Source organism: Salmo trutta, chromosome 32 (genome assembly GCF_901001165.1).
Source record: "Salmo trutta chromosome 32, fSalTru1.1, whole genome shotgun sequence".
NCBI classification, from domain to species: Eukaryota; Metazoa; Chordata; class Actinopteri; order Salmoniformes; family Salmonidae; genus Salmo; species Salmo trutta.
This window is the reverse complement of record NC_042988.1, coordinates 2,213,569-2,231,762: the sequence shown is the minus strand read 5'-3', so window position 1 is coordinate 2,231,762 and position 18,194 is coordinate 2,213,569. Positions and strand designations below refer to the sequence as shown.

At 43.8% G+C, this 18,194-nt stretch overlaps 1 protein-coding gene across 1 annotated transcript; it reads right to left on the bottom strand.

Annotated features, from left to right (window-relative positions):
* Positions 1 to 12,069: 12,069 nt before the first annotated feature.
* lin7b (lin-7 homolog B (C. elegans)) lies at positions 12,070 to 17,683 on the bottom strand. The gene is made up of 6 exons (XM_029727028.1): positions 17,352 to 17,683; positions 16,245 to 16,363; positions 14,481 to 14,552; positions 14,132 to 14,341; positions 12,712 to 12,875; positions 12,070 to 12,573 (listed from the first exon to the last, which is right to left on the bottom strand). Exons 1-6 carry the CDS (start codon positions 17,425 to 17,427, stop codon positions 12,552 to 12,554), a joined length of 663 nt encoding a protein of 220 aa, XP_029582888.1. The 5' UTR covers positions 17,428 to 17,683; the 3' UTR covers positions 12,070 to 12,551.
* Positions 17,684 to 18,194: the final 511 nt, after the last annotated feature.

Here is an 18,194-nt window from a genome sequence, read left to right as displayed (position 1 = left end):
CGCGTAAGTGTTTCCACTGACATTTCTCGCATAATTCATTTTACCAACACATATTCCACCTTTTCTAGTTTACATTTGGATAATTTACCCAAAAATCTGTTTCCGTCAGGCCTGTCGTTACTTTTTATCTGCTGTGCTTTGCTTGCATAAAAAGGTTGAAAATGGGGGGGGGGGGAGGAGTAAGAAATGTGTTGCGAAGTGCATGTCCAAGACCCCGAAACTTGCAAACACAATTTTAAAGTGAGCAAAACAGAAATTATTTAAAGGTTTTCAGTTAATCTTTCCCAACAACCGATCCTATTGAATCCATTTTGCCTATGCGCTTGCCTGCATTTACTACCTTTTGGTTTTGCTACTCATATCTTGGCTCTCGATTTCTTTGCTTTCACTGCCAGTTTGATTACGTTTTGGCTTTTCTTTTGTGAAGGGTGGTGTTTAGAGGGAGGTGTAGACAATAAGTCTCCATTGGTCCACTAGTTTGAGGGATGGTTCACCTAAACCCAATCAATGAACTTGTGTATATATATATATATATATATATATATACATTTATTTTTTGGCTACTTAACCGGATAATCTGACGTCACCACTGCAAGTCTTTCTCACTGTGGCCGCATGTTCTGAACATGGTGAACCAGTTACTAACACCTGCGCCGAACTTTGGGCAACAGGTAATTCATATGTTAACCTAAGTAGTTACATGGTTTGTCATTAAATGTATTTGACACACATCTGTACATTATTGACCTGTGACTGACAATTTTGAAGTACGTTGGAAGTACGATATGGAATAAATCGCAATACTGTTCCAACTAGCCACTGCCAGCTGTAGTGAAAGGTTTGCCCAGAGTGGGTGAGCGAGCAAGATTGAGATAAAACAGCGACAACCCTGAATAGCTATTCTCATAATACCTGAAGCCTAGACCCAATCTTGCCTGATACCATGAATTGTATAATGATATGCTTAATATACTAAACAAAAGTATAAAACGCAACATGTAACAATTTCCTTGATTTTACACAATGCCATAGACGTACTACCAAATTCTCTAAAATGATGTTGGAGGTGGCTTATGGTAGAGAAATGAACATTAAATTCTCTGGCAACAGATCCGGTGGACATTCCTGCAGTCAGCATGCCAATTGCACGCTCCCTCAACTTGAGACATCTGTGGCATTGTTGTGACAAAACAGCACATTTTAGTTGCCTTTTGTCCCCAGCACAAAGTGCATCTGTGTAAATGCACTGCTCAAAAAAACAAAGGGAACACTTAAACAACACAATGTAACTCCAAGTCAATCACACTTCTGTGAAATCAGAAGGTCACTTTTGAATGCTGGCGGTGCTTTCACTCTAGTGATAGCATGAGACGGAGTTTACAACCCACACAAGTGGCACAGGTAGTGCAGCTCATCCAGGATGCCACATCAATGCGAGCTGTGGCAAGAAGGTTTGCTGTGTCTTTCAGCGTAGTGTCCAGAGCATGGAGGCGCTACCAGGAGACAGGCCAGTACATCAGGAGACGTGGAGGAGGCCGTAGGAGGGCAACAACCCAGCAGCAGGACCGCTACCTCCGCCTTTGTGCGAGGAGGAGCACTGCCAGCCCTGCAAAATGACCTCCAGCAGGCCACAAATGTGCATGTGTCTGCTCAAACGGTCAGAAACAGACTCCATGAGGGTGGTGTGAGGGCCCGACGTCCACAGGTGGGGGTTGTGCTTACAGCCCAACACCATGAAGGACGTTTGGCATTTGCCAGAGAACACCAAGATTGGCAAATTCGCCACTGGTGCCCTGTGCTCTTCACAGATGAAAGCAGGTTCACACTGAGCACATGTGACAGACGTGAATCAAATCAAATTTATTTATATAGCCCTTCGTATATCAGCTGAAATCTCAAAGTGCTGTACAGAAACCCAGCCTAAAACCCCAAACAGCAAGCAATGCATGTGAAAGAGGCACGGTGGCTAGGAAAAACTCCCTAGGAAAAACTCCCTAGAAAGGCCAAAAACCTAGGAAGAAACCTAGAGAGGAACCAGGCTATGAGGGGTGGCCAGTCCTCTTCTGGCTGTGCCGGGTGGATATTATAACAGAACATGGTCAAGATGTTAAAATGTTCATAAATGACCAGCATGGTCAAATAATAATAATCATTGTAGTTGTCGAGGGTGCAACAAGCACGTCCGGTGAACAGGTCAGGGTTCCGTAGCCGCAGGCAGAACAGTTGAAACTGGAGCAGCAGCATGGCCAGGTGGACTGGGGACAGCAAGGAGTCATCATGCCAGGTAGTCCCGAGGCATGGTCCTAGGGCTCAGATCCTCCGAGAGAAAGAAAGAAAGAGAGAAAGAGAGAATTAGAGAGAGCATATTTAAATTCACACAGGACACCAGATAAGACAAGAGAATACTCCAGATGAAACAGACTGACCCTAGCCCCCCGGCACATAAACTACTGCAGCATAAATACTGGAGGCTGAGACAGGAGGGATCAGAAGACACTGTGGCCCCATCCGATGATACCCCCGGACACGGCCAAACAGGCAGGATATAACCCCACCCACTTTGCCAAAGCACAGCCCCCACACCACTAGAGGGATGTCTACAACCACCAACTTACCGTCCGAAGACAAGGCCGAGTATAGCCCACAAAAATCTCCGCCATGGCACAACCCAAGGGGGGGGCGCCAACCCAGACAGGAAGACCACGTCAGTGACTCAACCCACTCAAGTGACGCACCCCTCCCATGGACGGCATGGAAGAACACCAGTAAGTCAGTGACTCAGCCCCTGTAATAGGGTTAGAGGCAGAGAATCCCAGTGGAAAGAGGGGAACCGGCAAGGCAGAGACAGCAAGGGCGGTTCGTTGCTCCAGCCTTTCCGTTCACCTTCACACTCCTGGGCCAGACTACACTTAATCATAGGACCTACTGAAGAGATAAGTCTTCAGTAAAGACTTAAAGGTTGAGACTGAGTCTGCGTCTCTCACATGGGTAGGCAGACTATTCCATAAAAATGGAGCTCTATAGGAGAAAGCCCTATCTCCAGCCGTTTGCTTAGAAATTCTAGGGACAATTAGGAGGCCTGCGTCTTGTGACCGTAGCGTACGTGTAGGTATGTACGGCAGGACCAAATCGGAAAGATAGGTAGGAGCAAGCCCATGTAATGCTTTGTAGGTTAGCAGTAAAACCTTGAAATCAGCCCTTGCCTTAACAGGAAGCCAGTGTAGGGAGGCTAGCACTGGAGTAATATGATCACATTTTTTGGTTCTAGTCAGGATTCTAGCAGCCGTATTTAGCACTAACTGAAGTTAGTTTAGTGCTTTATCCGGGTAGCCGGAAAGTAGAGCATTGCAGTAGTCCAGCCTAGAAGTAACAAAAGCATGGATTAATTTTTCTGCGTCATTTTTGGACAGAAGGTTTCTGATTTTTGCAATGTTACGTAGATGGAAAAAAGCTGTCCTTGAAACAGTCTTGATATGTTCTTCAAAAGAGAGATCAGGGTCCAGAGTAACACCGAGGTCCTTCACAGTTTTATTTGAGACGACTGTACAACCATCCAGATTAATTGTCAGATTGAACAGAAGATCTCTTTGTTTCTTGGGACCTAGAACAAGCATCTCTGTTTTGTCCGAGTTTAAAAGTAGAAAGTTTGCAGCCATCCACTTCCTTATGTCTGAAACACAGGCTTCTAGCGAGGGCAATTTTGGAGCTTCACCATGTTTCATTGAAATGTACAGCTGTGTGTCATCCGCATAGCAGTGAAATTTTAACATTATGTTTTCGAATGACATCCCCAAGATGAAGAGTCTGGAGACGCCGTGGAGAACGTTCTGCTGCCTGCAACATCCTCCAGCATGACCGGTTTGGCGGTGGGTCAGTCATGGTGGGGGGTGGCATTTCTTTGGGGGGCCGCACAGCCCTCCATGTGCTCGCCAGAGGTAGCCTGACTGCCATTAGGTACCGAGATGAGATCCTCAGACCCCTTGTGAGACCATATGCTGGTGCGGTTGGCCCTGGGTTCCTCCTAATGCAAGACAATGCTAGACCTCATGTGGCTGGAGTGTGTCAGCAGTTCCTGCAAGAGGAAGGCGTTGATGCTATGGACTGGCCCGCCCGTTCCCCAGACCTGAATCCAATTGAGCACATCTGGGACATCATGTCTCGCTCCATCCACCAACGCCACGTTGCACCACAGACTGTCCAGGAGTTGGCGGATGCTTTAGTCCAGGTCTGGGAGGAGATCCCTCAGGAGACCATCCGCCACCTCATCAGGAGCATGCCCAGGCGTTGTAGGGAGGTCATACAGGCACGTGGAGGCCACACACACACTACTGAGCCTCATTTTGACTTGTTTTAAGGACATTACATCCAAGTTGGATCAGCCTGTAGTGTGGTTTTCCACTTTAATTTTGAGTGTGACTCCAAATCCAGACCTCCATGGGTTGATAAATTGGATTTCCATTGATTATTTGTGTGATTTTGTTGTCAGCACATTCAACTATGTAAAGAAAAACGTATTTAATAAGATTATTTCATTCATTCAGATCTAGGATGTGTTATTTTAGTGTTCCCTTTATTTTTTTGAGCAGTGTACATTAACGGCAAAATAAATATATACATATTCACTATTGACTTTGGGATATATGAACCCGTTTTCCAAAGACACTATTGTGTTATACAGTTTTAAACAGTTTTTTATATACAGAGGAAGGAGACACAGACCTGCTCTCAGAATCTCTCAGACTGAGGAGCAGGCAGACCAACTTCCCAAATAGGGGAGAAGCACTCAAAACTTACTAGTTGTTCTTTTTAAGAAAATAATACAAAAATGGTAAGTCCAAAGACCTCTCGTATTGCCAACCTTACTACAATGGCAGCAAATATTCTTATGAATTCAACAACACATAAAAGGGAAACTTTATATCTCACCTTTTCCTGATGTGAATGGTTTCACTCACTACCCGCGAACTGCTGCGTTCTTTGATATCTACATTGCACGTGAGGTTGATGGAAACTACATTTTCACTTTGTCACATATATATGAGCACATTATGTTCAAAAGTGGTATCAGACAACTTTATTTGAGTGACAGAGAGTTAAACATCAGGAGCCATTTTGAGAAGGCATTACTTACTATAGATTATAGCCCATGTCGACTGTCTACTTTACTAGGGGCCATCTTCACTCAGTGTCTTCAAAGTGAAACACAACATAAAATAAAAACCTATAGGTCTTTTAATGAGGTGTAAATGTTGTATCTTTTCCCAATGCCAACAAATTATACTTATTAAACTGTTGGTAAAGGTCGTTTTCTTACTGCCAGCATGAGAGAGAAAGTCTCAATACTTTTTTTAAAAGCCCATAACCATGTGTGAGGTGTTTACTTTTGTTTCAAAGTATATTTGTTTAAGACAACCAAGAAAAACTGTGTGACCCTGATTTAGCCCACTGCAGTACAAGGCTAGACCAAAAAGCTAGTTTTCGTTTTGATACATTTTTACGACACAGCCAATTTTTACTTTGTGGCTGTGGTAACTAGTGGAAACCACGGAAGGGCTGGTTCGGTCCTAACGTAAAACATCATGATCCGTTCAATTAAAAACTGGGATATCCAACTAGTGTATGGTGCCGCCTTGAAGTCTGAAGGCAAAGCCCTTCATTATAGTTGTTTTGTGGCGACACATCAAAGCAGCTGTTCCAGACTCTCAAGCACAGAGTTTCTAAACCCAGAGGCACAACACCGCGAGACTTCCGGGAACGCTTGAGAAACAGACCAAGCAGACCAGGGTTTGAGAAGTGAAACAATATTCCTTAGTGGTTCATTTTCTAGAAATCTAAAGGCACAAACTAGATTCGAGCCAATGTCTTAAGTAGTTGAACGTGTTATTACTACAACCTCGTGAAAGTGTCAAACTGAAACGTTTTCATTTTAATCAAAAACAACTTTATATTGAAGGAGTGCCTTTGATTTGACAGCCTGCACACCCGATGATGTGTTTCTGCGCATGAGCTTAGCCAGCCAACGTCGCCATGACATCGCCTACAAGTGTGATCAGGGATTTCTATTGGAGAAGCAGTTTCTGCCTATCTTCATACTGTACTGTCTTTGTCTCAAATCAAGGACGTAGAATGGCAGGTGTTAGCAAGACTGTATCCGTGTAGACTGTATCAACCTAAGTTTGCGAGATCAAGATGGTTCGTACGAGGCTAGCGTTTACAGTCAGCCCAATTTGATATTTTTGCCCAATTATTGCAAAAAAATTCAAATTAGTGGAAGATTGGGTTGCCTGTGTAAAAGCAGCGAAAGGTTAAGGTAAACATAAATCTCCAAAAATTATCAGTGATTATAAACTCTTCTGTCTCTGACCATCACAATCTTAAAATTATGCTCTCTAACCTTACAAGTTGTTTAATAAATATGTTACCTAATCATTTTGTAGCCTTAAATTCAGTGAGTGGCTGGTTGACAAATGTAATTGAAATTATACAATTGGGGATTAGAAAAAATCCAGCCTTTTAGCAATTGGATCATGTTTGTACGTGTGTGTCTGTATGTGAGATTGAGAGTGTGTGTGTAGGGTACATGAGGGGGGATAAATACATAAATAACCCAATGAAGTGTGAACATGTGTATGAAAGTGTGAACGTTTTAATTGTATTTATTTCATAAATGTTTTACTTAAGTGTGACTTAAACGTGTGAAAGCATGAATACGTGAGCACAAGTATGTGTGAATGTGTGCCTTTTTTATTCATAAAAAAAAAAAAAACGTTTATTTTAAAACAATATGACGGCTGAACGTCTGATTAATTCAGATCCAAACAGTTGCGTTAATGGGATTTAAGGTGGGGGTGTTAAGGACTGTATATAAACACAACCACATAACATTGTTCATTGGGTCCACATTAATTAGGTTAAATGTAATAAAGTCATTGACCTGTCAATTCTTTCATGTTAGGCTATTACATAAGCTAGAAAGCGGGAATATTGAGACATGATTGAATCTTTGTCATTCTTGGTGTCTTCACATATTTAGACAATTTAGTTTCTTACATTTAGGTCAGTGTATTTGTCATTGTCCACAGCATCATAGTCTATATGTCTTGTATTAAACATTTATAGAACATTTTATACTGCTTGGTAAGAAACCTGATCCCCATTTCTGTATGCAGATCTCGGAATTGCACTGTAATGGCTTTACTTGTTGTGTCTCCTTGTGCATTATTATTGAAATGTAAAAAGTGAATACCCTACTGTTCTGGCCCCTGTAGTTAGGTTTGACTTCCTTTAGGCTATCGTGCAATTCCATTGTTGACCACTTGGGGGCCACTGTCCTGTGTTGATTTGTGTTGTTTGTTGAATGTGCTGAATCCTGTAGAAAAATAATTGTTTACATTCCAAAATGGTGAAAGTCACACTGTGGAGCTGCAGACATTGTCAAACTTCCTCATCCATCATGTGATAATGGAGCCAGAGGAGTTGGCTACCGTTTTACTGTCACCTAACCAATTGTGCCCTGGTGTTTTTTCGCATTATTTGTAACTTATTTTGTACTTAATGTTTCTGCCACCATCTCTTATGACCGAAAAGAGCTTCTAAATATCAGGACAGCGATTACTCACCCCGTACTGGGTGATTACTCACCCCGTTTCCTCCAGACAAGGCCCTCATCCCCGTCATTTGCAGGAGAAAGAGACAGAGATATCGTGGGACGTAGGTGTGGGTGCCTTTTACGGATCCGACGGCGAGTGGGTAATCTGCCTTTACCATCAATGTACAATAATTGGATAATAAAACAGACAAACTACGAGCACGTACATCCTACCAACGATACATTAAAGACTGTAATATCTTATGTTTCACCGAGTTGTGGCTGAACAACGACATGAATAACATACAGCTGGCGGGTTTTACACTTTTCGGCAGGATAGAACAGCCACCTCTGGTAAAACAAGGGATGGAGGTCTATGTATATTTGTAAACAACAGCTGGTGCAAGAAATCTAAGGTAGTCTCAAGGTTTTGCTCGCCTGAGCTAGAGTATCTCATGATAAGCTGTAGACCACACTATTTACCAAGAGAGTTTTCATCTATATTCTTCGTAGCTGTCTATTTACCACCACAAACCGATGCTGGCACTAAGACCTCACTCAATGAGCTGTATACGACCATAAACAAACAGGAAGACGCTCCTCCAGAGGAGGCGCTCATAGTGGCCGGGGACTTTAAAACAGGGAAACTTAAATCCGTTTTACCTAATTTCTACCAGCCCTCCATTTGGCAAATCTGACCATAAGTTTATCCTCCTGTTTTCTGCTTACAAGCAAAAACTAAAGCAGGAAGCACCAGTGACTCCGTCAATAAAAAAATGGTCCAATGAAGCAAATGCTAATACAGGACTGTTTTGCTAGCACAGACTGGAATATGTTCTGGGATTCTTCTGATGGCATTGAGGAGTACACATCAGTCACTGGCTTCATCAACAAGTGCATTGATGACGTCGTCCCCACAGTGACTGTACGTACATACCCCAACCAGAAGCCATGGATTACAGGCAACATCTGCACTGAGCTAAAGGGTAGAGCTGCCGCTTTCAAGGAGCGGGACTCTAACCCGGAAGCTTATAAGAAATCCTGCAATGCCCTCCGACTAACCATCAAACAGGCAAAGCGTCAATAAGATTGAATCGTACTACACTGGCTCCGACGCTCGTCAGATGTGGCAGGGCTTGCAAACTATTACAGACTAAAAAGGGAAGCACAGCCACGAGCTGCCCAGTGACATAAGACTACCAGACGAGCTAAATTACTTTTAATTACTATGCTTGCTTCAAGGCACGTAACACCGTAGCCGATGTGAGTAAGACCTATAAACAGGTCAACATTCACAAGACCACAGAGCCAGGCGGATTACCAGGACGTGTACTCCGAGTATGTGCTGACCAACTGGCAAGTGTCGTCACTGACATTATCAACCTGTCCCTGACTGAGTCTGTAATACCAACATGTTTCAAGCAGACCACCATAGTCCCTGTGCCCAAGAACACTAAGGTAACCTGACTAAATGACTACCGACCTGTAGCACTCACGTCTGTAGCCATGAAGTGCTTTGAAAGGCTGATCATGGCTCACATCAACACCATTATCCCAGAAACCCTAGACCCACTCCAATTTGCATACCGCCCCAACAGATCCACAGATGATGCAATCTCTATTGCACTCTACACCCTTTCCCACCTGGATAAAAGGAACACCTATGTGAGAATGCTATTCATTGACTACAGCTCAGTGTTCAACACCATAGTGCCCTCAAAGCTCATCACTAAGCTAAGGACTCTGGGACTAAACACCTCCCTCTGCAACTGGATCCTGGACTTCCTGACGGCCTGCCCCCAGGTGGTAAGGGTAGGTAACAACACATCCGCCACGCTGATCCTCAACACAGGGGCCTCTCAGGGGTGCCTGCTCAGTCCCCTCCTGTACTCCCTGTTCACTCATGACTGCATGGCCAGGTATGATTCCAACACCATCATTAAGTTTGCCGATGACACAACAGTGGTAGGCCTGATCACCGACAACGATGACACAGCCTATAGGGAGGATAGAGACATGGCCGTGTGCTGCCAGGACAACAACCTCTCCCTCAACATGATCAAGACAAAGGAGATGATTGTGGACTACAGGAAAAGGAGGGCCGAACACGCCCCAATTCCCATCGACGGGGCTGTAGTGTAGCAGGTTGAGAGCTTAAAGTTCCTTGGTGTCCACATCACCAACAAACTATCATGGTCCAAACACACCAATACAGTCGTGAAGACGGCACAACAAAGCCTATTCCCCCTCAGGAGACTGAAAATATTTGGCATGGGTCCTCAGATCCTTAAAAAGTTCTACAGCTGCACCATCGAGAGCATCCTGACTAGAATGGCAACTGCAGAGGATAGTGGGTACGGCCCAGTACATCACTGGGGCCAAGCTTCCTGCCATCCAGGACCTCTATACCAGGCGGTGTCAGAGGAAGGCCCTAAAAATGTTCAAAGACTCCAGCCACCCTAGTCATAGACTGTTCTCTCTGCTACCGCACGGCAAGCGGTACCGGAGCGCCAAGTCTAGGTCCAAAATACTTAACATCTTCTACCCCCAAGCCATAAGACTCCTGAACAGCTGATCAAATGGCTACCCAGACTATATGCATTGTCCCCTCCCCCCTCTTTTACACTGCTTCTATGCTCTGTTAATTATCTATGCATAGTCACTTTAACTCTACCTACATGTACATATTACCCCCACATTGACTCTGTACCGGTACCCCCTGTATATAGCCTCGCTGTTGTTATTTTACTGCTGCTCTTTCATTATTTGTTACTTTATTTTGGACTTATCTATTTTTTTACTTAACACTTATTTTTTCTAAAAACTGCATTGTTGGTTAAGGGCTTGTAAGTAAGCATTTCACTGTAAGGTTGGATTGTATTCACCTGTTGTATTCGGTGCATGTGAGAAATAACATTTTGCTTGCTATAATTTTGTAGAAGCATTGTCTGTAAGTAAAATTAATCATAACATATTTAGCATTAATTTCATTATATCATTTTGTATGGCTGATCGTTTTAGTGAGATGAATCTTCTTGATAGCCATATGGATGTCTGTTCACAGCATATGGTTGACATGACCAGCTTCCTTGCTCAGGTCAGCAGAGCCAGAAACCTCTGACACCTTTCGACTTGGTTGACTCCGGATCTGATGACGAGATCCGCCCTCAAGTTGCCTGCCACGCCACCAACGTCTCCAGAAAGAAGTTTGACCTCAAGCGCTTTGAGAGGTTGTCAAGCTGGTGAGCACTGATAGATGCAACAGCTTGGCTTGTGCACGTTGCTCACTCCTTTAAACAAAGCAGAATATTGCAAAGGATGGCACATCTGTGACAAACCCTGCTCCATCGAAGACCTGGATCACACCAAGACAATCATAATACGCAGTCTGCAACACAGCAACTTTCACAAGAAAATGGAATGCATCAGAGAAGGTAAAGCCATTCCTAAGCAGAGCCCACTCTTCGGTCTGTGCCCCTACATGGATGATTCAGGCCTACTGAGGATTGGAGGATGCCTGTCCCAAGCAAACCTTGGTCAAGAGGAAATCAACCCTCTCATCCTCCATTTGACCACATTTATGGCAGTCTCAGCCATTGTGAATGCTCGTCCACTGGTTCTTGTGTCTACAGATCCAGACTCCCCCCTCATCTTGACACCAGCGACACTCCTCACCTAAAAGGTTGCTGAGGTTACCCCACCAAAAGGGGAGTTCAATGAGAAAGACCTCTTCCGTCTTCAATGGAGGCAAGTACAGAGCCTTGCCGACACATTCTTTCTTCCAACGGTGCCAGAAGATCTTCCTTCCCTGCAGAGTCGTCGGATGTGGCAATATGAGAAGCCCAACCTTCAGCCAGAAGACATTGTGTTGCTGAAAGACAGACAAGCAAAAAGAAACGACTGGCCTATGGGCATCGTCAAAAAGACCTTTCCCGGGTATAAGAAGGGGGGTGCGTTTAAGTGCTGATATAGTATCAGTTTGGATCAGTCTGAAACACTTTATGAATACCGGCCCTGGCGACTCCTCATGATTTACAAGTGAAATTCTTCAAGAATAAATTACTATCTTCAATCAGTGCTTGACTTAAGACTAAAATAGGTTCCAGTACTCATTTTGGGTGCCTGTACTGTTTATATTTAGGTGCAGGAGCTCCACAATACTTTTGAACATATATTCTTTAAGAGGAACAGGAGCTCAAGCAGTAGAACATTTGAGGTGCCAGAACTCAGCTCCGGTGAGCTCCTACTCAAGTCAAGCACTGTCTTTAATTGTTATTACCATTGAACTGCAAGAAATAGAGGTGATTGTGGCGATAAGCACTCTGTGCAGACTGCAGTGTCAAAATCTGAAGCAAATCTGACAATAAAACATCATCAGCTAGCCCTTTCTGACATGAGTTCTGCCACCCCAAGAACTAATTTCTAATACAACTCCAATTTGTTTTCAAATCATATGGTTACACAAATATGATCTCAAACAATGACTGTTCAAACCTTTACCGGCTTTATTTCATGAATAAATAAGTACATAAATAAACAAATAGTAAATATGAAAGCCTTGGAATGCTTACCCTACCTAAAGTGTACTTACATACATACATACATACATACGGAATCATCTCACTATAGAGTAGAAAAGTAAATAGACCTATGCATTTAAACTACATCCACCATGCTTACTCTCCTCTGTTCTTACGCTAAACACATGGTTACCATACGCTAGGATGCAGGTTTAACACTGGGAGAGAAAATCACATACAGGGTAAAGGATGACCTAGGGTTAGGCAGTCCCCTGCTAAGGGTTAGAGAGTGGAGGGGGATAATAGATGCATTTCACAAACATATATAAATAACAGATCTAAGTTGGCTACTTTGGTTACTTCCTTCTTCTCTATCATCTGGCCTCCTATTGGAGCAGAACTAAGGTGGCGGGTCCAATAGGCTTGACTGAGGGTGGGAGTGGCTAGCCTCGGGACTCCAGAGACCTGTGTTAGGGAAAATGATAGAGAAAGAGAGAAGAAGAGAGCGAGAGACGGAGAAAGAGAATTACATGAAAAACAGACTTGTGAGAGAGTGAGCGTGCTCACGTACTTGCTTGTTTGTGTGTCTGTGTGTTCCCTCACGAGTAGCTTGTGTGCTGCTGGCGTCTTCTGGCGCTCCTCATCTTCTCAAAGCGGGCCTCCATCTCCTCCAGCACCTTAGGCGTGTACCTGACCACTAGTTTCACTGAGCCCTGGGCAGCCTTCAGCAGCTCCACTGCCTTCTCGTGGTGCTCCCCCTCCACACTCTGCAATACACACACAACCAAAAGTATATGGACACTTGCTCGTCAAGCATCTCATTCCAATATCATTGGCATTAATATGGAGTTGGTCCCCCCCTTTGCTGCTATAACAGCCTCCACTCTTCTGGGAAGGTTTTCCACTAGATATTGGAAAATTGCTGAGGGGACTTGCTTCCATTCAGCCACAAGAACATTAGTGAGGTCGGGCACTGATGTTGGGCAATTGGGCCTGGCTCTGTCGGCATTCCAATTCATCCCAAAGGTGTTCGATGGGGTTGAAGTCACGGCTCTGTGCAGGCCAGTCAAGTTCTTCCACATAGATCTTGAAAAACCATTTCTGTATGGACCTCCCTTTGTGCACGGGGGCATTATCATGCTGAAACAGGAAAGGGCTTTCCCCAAACTGTTGCCACAAAGTTAGAAGCACAGAATCGTCTAGAATGTCATTGTGTGCTGTAGCGTTAAGATTTCCCTTCACTGGAATTAAGGGGCCTAGCCCAAACCATGAAAAACAGCCCCAGGCCATTAACCCTCCTCTACCAGGGGCAGGTAGCGTTCTCCTGGCATCTGCCAAACACAGATTTGTCCGTCGGACTACCAGATGGTGAAGCGTGATTCATCACTTCAGAGAACGCATTTCCACTGCTCCAGAGTCTAATGGCAGCGTGCTTTACACCCCTCCAGCCCACGCTTGGCATTGCGCATGGTGATCTTAGGCTTGTGTGTGGCTGCTCGGCCATGGAAACCCATTTCATGAAGCTCCCGGCGAACAGTTATTGTGCTGATGTTGCTTCCAGGGGCAGTTTGGAGCTCGGCAGTGAGTGTAGCAACCGAGGACAGACACTTTTTTACGCACTACAGCACTCAGCGGTCCCGTTCTGTGAGCTTGTGTGGCCTATCACTTCGCGGCTGAGCCGTTGTTGCTCCTAGACATTTCCACTTCACAATAACAGCACTTACAGTTAACTGAGGCAGCTCTACCAGGGCAGAAATTTGACGAACTGACTTGTTGGAAAGACGACATCCTATGACGGTGATAAGTTGAAAGTCACTCAGCTCTTCAATGCCATTCTACTGCCAATGTTTGTCTATGGAGATTGCATGGCTGTGTGCTCGATTTTATGCAACAGGTGTGGCTGAAATAGCCGAATCCACTAATTTAAAGGGGTGTCCACATACTTTTGTATATATAGTGTATATATAGTGTATATGAGTAAGCATACACACACACACCACACCCTCCTCCCAATCCCTCTTACCACTCCATTGACAGAGAGCAGTTGGTCGCCTCTCTTCAGCCCTCCCTGCCGGTCTGCCACCCCCCCGGGGATGACCCTGGAGATATAGATTGGGGAGTTCTGCTCCTTGCCCCCCATGATGTTGAATCCCAGGCCCTCCTCTGTCTTGGGCAGCTCCACCACCCGCGGGTGGGCATGTCCCTCGCTGGCTGCAAATGCAGCCACTGTGGCCTGGAGGAAAGGGTGAAAGTGAGATTGCACGAGAAGTTGGACGCCATTACACTAATATGACTATTACGGGATTTGTGATGTTAATTCTTTCCCGGAGTGTACATTTTCTGTATGTGTGTTAAATGTTTGTTGTCATTACCTTGGCAGTTGCCTGGGCACGAACCTCAGGCCCTCCCACGATGTCAAGAGTGTCATAGAGCTGTTCATACACCTGTTGGAAAATGTAGAGAACATGAGGGAAACCAAGAAACACCTAAATCATTGGGAGACATTGGCACTTTAATGAGTTTCACCTGTTTATAAAACACAAGATCATAAAATGTATAAATCACAGATTATAAAAAAGTAAATTCATAAACAAAATGAAACCAGACACGATGTATCAAGCTGGTGTGACCCACACAGAAGTGAGGTGGAGAGTGGACTAAGATATGTAGTGTCGAGTAGTCTACTTGATGTGACAGGTAGGGAACGTGGAGAGTGTTCTGAGATGTTGCGTAGAGTAGTCTACTTGATGTGACAGGTATGAAACGTGATACAATGTTTATAGATGTGGGTGTGGTTGGTATGACACACAATTGAGTGTAGTGTATTGTAGTGTATGTAGTGAAGTGTACTGTAACAGCATACAAACATACTACCTAGGTAGGGGATGCAGCAAAGAGTATAACTTGTGTGATACACAGGGTATGTCAATGTTGCTGTTGCAGTATTGGAAATAGGGTGTAGGGTTGGGGTTTTCAAATATAAACTTTGAATATGGACTTTAAATAGGTGGTATGGTACCTAAGAATGATCTAATATGCATGTTGTAACTAGGGCTGTGGTGTCATTACATTTGTCAGCCGGTTATTATCATGAAAAAGTCTGCTGGTCTCACTGTAATTGACCGTTAATTAACATAAAAACACTTAGCATCTCCAGGCCTCCATGCTTAGCAAGTCGCTGATGCATGCCTTTTGAACGTCTACATTTTAAAAAAAGTCTAACAAATCAATTTAATAAACACCATCACAGTAAATCCATTACTTATTTTAGTCAGGTCTAAAGAAACATTATGATATGAAGAAAATGTATTTCCGAAGAACAGAATATGATCTGGCCTACTGTATGTTATCTGGCTATGCTCTATGCCATAGGCTGTAGGCTTGTTTATTTAGCTGACAAAATATGCTTATAAGTTCTGTGCCATTATTTTATATGATATTATAGTAAGAATAATATAATTGAACTTAGCTGAACAAAATCATCAAGCTTTGATCATTTGAATCAGCTGTGTAGTGTTATGGCCAAAAACCAAGACGTGGGGTCCCAAGGACCGAGTTTGGGAAACGCTAGGTTAGAGGGACAATAGAGCCCTGAGTACCAGGCCATTAGGACCTAATGGTCATTAAAAAGTTGGGAACTACCAAAGCATATCCAGGGTGCATAAGAGGAGATTACTGTAACTCAACGGTCACGTGGAATTTTATTGCGGTCATGACTCATGACTGCCGGTGTGGCGGTAATATGGTCACAACAACCCTAGTTGTAACCACTGTAAATATGAAACCTTTTATTTATTGTAAATACATATACTGTTATATAATATACGTTTTTGGTGACATCATGATAAACCTTGTACCAAAGAATGCATGTTATATACACATCTATACAAACCAATCTAGAAACAATATAGACTATATTGCGAGATCAGTCATGGTGGGTTTAGGTAGCCTATCCTAATTCTCTGATCAATATAGGCTACAGTATCTAGAACAGGCATTGTGGGTTTAGGTAGCCTATCGGATAAAGCCTATAGTATCTAGATCAGACCTGCTGGGTTTAAGTAGCCTGTCCTACCTCTGATGGATATAGGCTACAACTAGATCAGATATAGTGGGTAAGTTATACTAATATCTACCTCTCTGATGGCAGCACAGAACTTGCTCTGCAGGACTCTCTGCAGGGCCTGGAGTTTGGGAGGAGGCAGCTCACCGCTTCTCTGCAGCCGATCCAGCAGCTCTATCACCCTGCACACATCTAGAGAGGAGCGAGGAAGGAGAGGACGGAGGAGAGGGTGAGTTGAAAAAGGGTAGAATACCCCTTCTCCTGCAGAGCTACTGGGTGTCCAGGCTTTCGCTTCAGCCCTGCTCTGACATACCTGATCTGGCTAATCAAATACCTGATAAGCAACTGATCAGGGTTGGAGCAAAAGCCTGCATACCCCTACTTCCAATGGCTTTGTGCATGTACTGTATGAATGGCCACAAAGGAGAGGGACCTGCACACTGATATGCTCCTCAATATGTCTCATGACTAAACATTGTAACAATTAAACACATGTGGGAATATATTACAGTGAGTGGGTCCCTCCATTTGAGGATCTGTAGAGAGCACTGGAATACATAGTGTAGCCCTTAAATGAACACTAACGTTACTCACAGTGTCACTGTAAACATGTTGTTTCATTCAACAGTGGTTATTAAACAGATCTATTAGCAACAGATCAGATGAATAATGTAGCTACAATGTAATACTTTGTGGCACCATTATTCAATCAAATATTTCGAACGGGAATCCCCCATCGACCAAACATGGGGGTTCTATGACACACCATCTCAAATCAACCAGAGCAGCGATAAACTGCCTACAGCCTGCAGAGCTTTTCCACCCAATTTGTGCATAAAAAGTAGTGAAATAAAAATGCGCACTATTACGCATGACAACTCCAGGTGTCATCAGTGTGGATGTGATAGGGCTATGCTATGCACCTACTATATACACTGATAAGGCAAATAATAAAGTACATACGCCAAAGTTGTAAGGCTAAGCCTATATAAATACGTTAGTTAATGGCCTACGCTTCGACTGGTCGCTAATCCGTAATGTTCGTAATAGGACTCCATCTAAATAAACCCACAACAAATGTCATATAAAACACCAGTGTGTTTATCTCAAGACGCGTCTGATTGTGGTACGATGATGCGCTCAGGTTGTGCTATTGACAAAAGCTCTTCTGTGTAGTTACCCCTTTCCAGGCAGAGCGGCTCGGTCATCGTCGCCATGTCTGTTTCCTTTCCCGAATGATAATATGATGACATCATTGAGAGGCTCCTTGTCTGGCACTGCGGTGAAGTGGGTGGACGTTTCTCGTCGACTGGACGCGATTGGAGAGGGTTGATTTACAGCGTTTTTTTATTCGTCGCACTGGTGGAATAATAGAATAGAGATAAGGCTGTCCAGTCTGACCCGCAGTAAAAACAGACGACGCAATGCAAGAAAAACACGTTTTAGGCTAGCCCACAAATGACTCAACCGCCTGTGCCAAGTGTCGCCGGAGTGAATATTAGAGAAAAGACTGACATAATTACGCAACCCGCTACGCAAGAACAAATCGTGTTTTGATTCGTCCGCAGTCCAGTCATTCACTGTCAAATCGTACAGTATGGTTAATGCTATATAGAGTCATTGGGACGTCCATACACCCCCCCAAACTCCAAACATTTTTTATTTTAACGGCATAGTGACGTCCCAAGGATTCCATATAGCATAACGTGTCTACATTACAACGCCTTCGTTTGACCTGGTTTAGTCCCATGCTATGGGGGGTGATAAGGGACATATAAAAGCCCAGGCAACCGTACCACCTGACCTGACATTTATTTTTATTTCACCTTTATTTAACCAGGTAGGCCAATTGAGAACAAGTTCTCATTTACAACTACAGTTACACATGGGATAAACAAACGTACAGTCAATAACACAATAGAAAAATCTATATACAGTGTGTGTAAATGTAGTAAGATTAGGGAGGTAAGGCAATAAATAGGCCATAGTGGCAAAATAATTACAATTTAGCAATTAAACACTG

Bases quoted from the DNA above. Each gene is read 5' to 3' on its own strand.
- lin7b (XM_029727028.1), bottom strand. From the start codon at position 17,427: ATGATGTCATCATATTATCATTCGGGAAAGGAAACAGACATGGCGACG. The intron at 14,342-14,480 runs GTAATGACAACA...CCTTTCCTCCAG, and splicing joins GTGCCCAGGCAACTGCCAAG to GCCACAGTGGCTGCATTTGC. The intron at 12,876-14,131 runs GTAAGAGGGATT...TGTGTATTGCAG, and splicing joins TGCTCTCTGTCAATGGAGTG to AGTGTGGAGGGGGAGCACCA.